The sequence below is a fragment of the Penaeus japonicus genome, unplaced genomic scaffold (genome assembly GCF_977035675.1).
Source record: "Penaeus japonicus unplaced genomic scaffold, GWHDUDI00000001_assembly GWHDUDI00000028, whole genome shotgun sequence".
Taxonomy (NCBI): Eukaryota; Metazoa; Arthropoda; class Malacostraca; order Decapoda; family Penaeidae; genus Penaeus; species Penaeus japonicus.
Genome location: NW_028234430.1, coordinates 7,804,486 through 7,806,985, shown reverse-complemented (window position 1 = coordinate 7,806,985; position 2,500 = coordinate 7,804,486). Strand labels below are relative to the sequence as shown.

General features: G+C 47.2%; 1 protein-coding gene across 1 annotated transcript in view; it reads left to right on the top strand.

Moving 5' to 3' along the window:
* LOC122248190 (neural cell adhesion molecule 2-like) overlaps nt 1–2,500 on the top strand; it is a 185,662-nt gene that overhangs the window by 162,168 nt on the left and 20,994 nt on the right. Inside the window, exon 12 of the mRNA XM_086553415.1 lies at nt 129–241. Within this exon, the coding sequence (XP_086409541.1) occupies nt 129–241 (113 nt within the window). The remainder of the gene's footprint in view (nt 1–128; nt 242–2,500) is intronic.

Here is a 2,500-nt window from a genome sequence, read left to right as displayed (position 1 = left end):
ACAATCAACCAACCACCCAACCAAACAATCAACCAACCACCCAACCAAACAATCAACCGACCAACCGAATCACCAAGCTTCGCCTTCGCCCTCTCAGCAAGAGCACTTCCTTCGTGTCCCCCTCACAGGTCCCCCCGAGGAAGTGAAGGGCTGTGTTGTCGACAACATCACTTCGCACACCTGCAGTATCGTGTGCATTCCGGGATTCAACGGAGGCCTTCCTCAGTCGTTCATGTTGGAGGTGAGTGTGTGGGGTTTTGGTGTGTGGGGAGGCTGGGTTGGGGTGGGGGTGTGGGTGGGGGGAAGGGGGGTGTTTTTTGTTTGTTTGCTTTTTTTGGGGGGGTGGTTATGTTTTTTTGTTGTTTTTTTTTAGGGAGGGGGAGAGGGGATGTTCTTCTTTTTGTTTTGTTTTTTTGGTGGTAGTGTGTGTGTGTGTGTGTTTCTTTCTTTCTTTCTTTTGTTGGGGGGTCTTGTTCTTGTTTTTTTTATGACGTGTCTGTGTGTATGTGTTTTTTTTTGTTTTTGTTTTTTTAAGGGGGGGAAGGGGGATGTGTTGTTTTCCGCTTTTTGTGGTGCATGTTTTTTTTCAGGGATGAGAGCAACATGTTGTTTCTTGATGTTTTTTTTTGTGTTTTTGTTTTCGTTTTTGTTTGTATAAAGGGGGGGAGGGGGGAGATTGGAATGTGTGATCTCACTTTTTTCTTTTGTTTTGTTGTAGTTGTTTCGTGGATACAACATCTTGTTTTTATTGTTTTTATATTCATTTTTTGTTTGTCTCTTCGTGTTGGTAATCGTGTGTGTCTTTGTTCTTGCTGGTGTGTTTGCTTCCTTTTTCTTGCTTTGTTTTTGTTTTTATATTTTTTACTTGTTGGGTGAGTGTTTTTTTTTGTAATCCTTTCCTTGTCTTTTGCAAGTGTGTTTGTTTATTTGTCTTGCTTCTATTTCTTTGTTCTTTATTACAGGTTTTCCGTTGAGGTGGGATTCTAACCTGACTTATGTGTGTGTTTGTCTGTGTGTATGTGTGTGTGTGTATGAATGTGTGTGTGTGTTTGTGTGTGTATGAGTGTGTGTGTGTTTGTGTGTGTGTGTTTGTGTGTGTGTGTGCGTGTGTGCGTGCGTGTATGTGTGTGTGTGTGTGTGTGTGTGTGTGTGAATATAAACACATAGATAGATAGAACGATAGATAGTCTTACCATACTGCAACCTACCTTTCTTTACTCTTTCTTCATTCGAAGCCATTCACACCGCCTCCTTCTCTCGCTTTTACATCCTTCAATCCTCCCCCCCCCCCCACACACCGCCTCCTTCTCTCGCTTTTACATCCTTCAATCCTCCCCCCCCCCCCACACACACACTCCTTCCCTCGTTCCTACATCCTTTCCTTCAATCCTCCCCCCCCCCCCTCCCACTCCTTCCCTCGCTCCTACATCCTTTCCTTCAATCCTCCCCCCCCCCCCCTCCCACTCCTTCCCTCGCTCTTACATCCTTTCCTTCAATCCTCCACCCCCCCCCCTCCCTCCTTCCCTCTATCCTTGACCCTTATCCTCTCCAATCCCAATCCTTCAGCCATTGCCTTTTTATCTCTCATTTCTTTACCCCTTCTCTTCTTCACTCCCTCCTTTATCGCTTTCCTTCCTTCACCTTCTCCTTTTTGTTTTTTTCCCTTCCCCCTCTTTCACAAACCACCTTCTACCCTCCCTCACTTGTCCTTCCCTCCCTTCACATCACCTTTCTAGACCTTCTCTTCCTTTCTTCATCTCAATCCCCTCCTTTATCCCTTCCCTCCTTCACCCTTTCACTCCATCACCCGTTCCCTTCTTTCCTATCCCTCCTTTATTTTTCCTCTCTCCTGCACGCTTCCTACTACCTTTCACTCCCTTCCTCAAAACATCCTTCCCTTTCCGGTCCTTCTGTTAACCTTTCTGCTTACTCTTCTCCCTCCCCCTAATCCCCCCTACCCCCACCCCCACACCGCGCCAATCACCTACAAAAGACACGCATCTCCCTAGAGTTGTCTCTCGGTTTGACAGTTCTTTGATGTTTTGCCTTCTCTCTCTCTCTCTCTCTCTCTCTCTCATCCCTCGCTCTCGCCTCTAAATCTCCTCCTCCTCTCCCTTCTCTCCCGTCTCTCCTCTCTCTCTCGTACTCTCTCCTCCTTATCGCTCTACTTCTCTCTCTCTCTCTCTCTCCTCTTTTCCTTGCTTTCTCACTCTTTGCTACTTCTGCTCTCTTCCTCCTCTCTCTCTCTCCTCTCGCTCTTCTCTCTCGCTCTCTTCTCTCTCTCTTTCTCTCAACTTTCCCTCTCTCTTCATCTCTCTTGCTTTCACTCGTCTTCTCTCTCTCTCTCTCCTCTCTCTTTCACTCTCCTCTTAGCCTCTCTCTCTCTTTTCTCGTCGCGTCGCTCTCTCTCTCCTCTCTCCTCTCCGTCTCGTCTCTCTATCCTCTCAGCCCCTCTCTGCCCTCTCGCTCTCCCTCTTTTCGCTCTCTCTAGCGTGCGCTC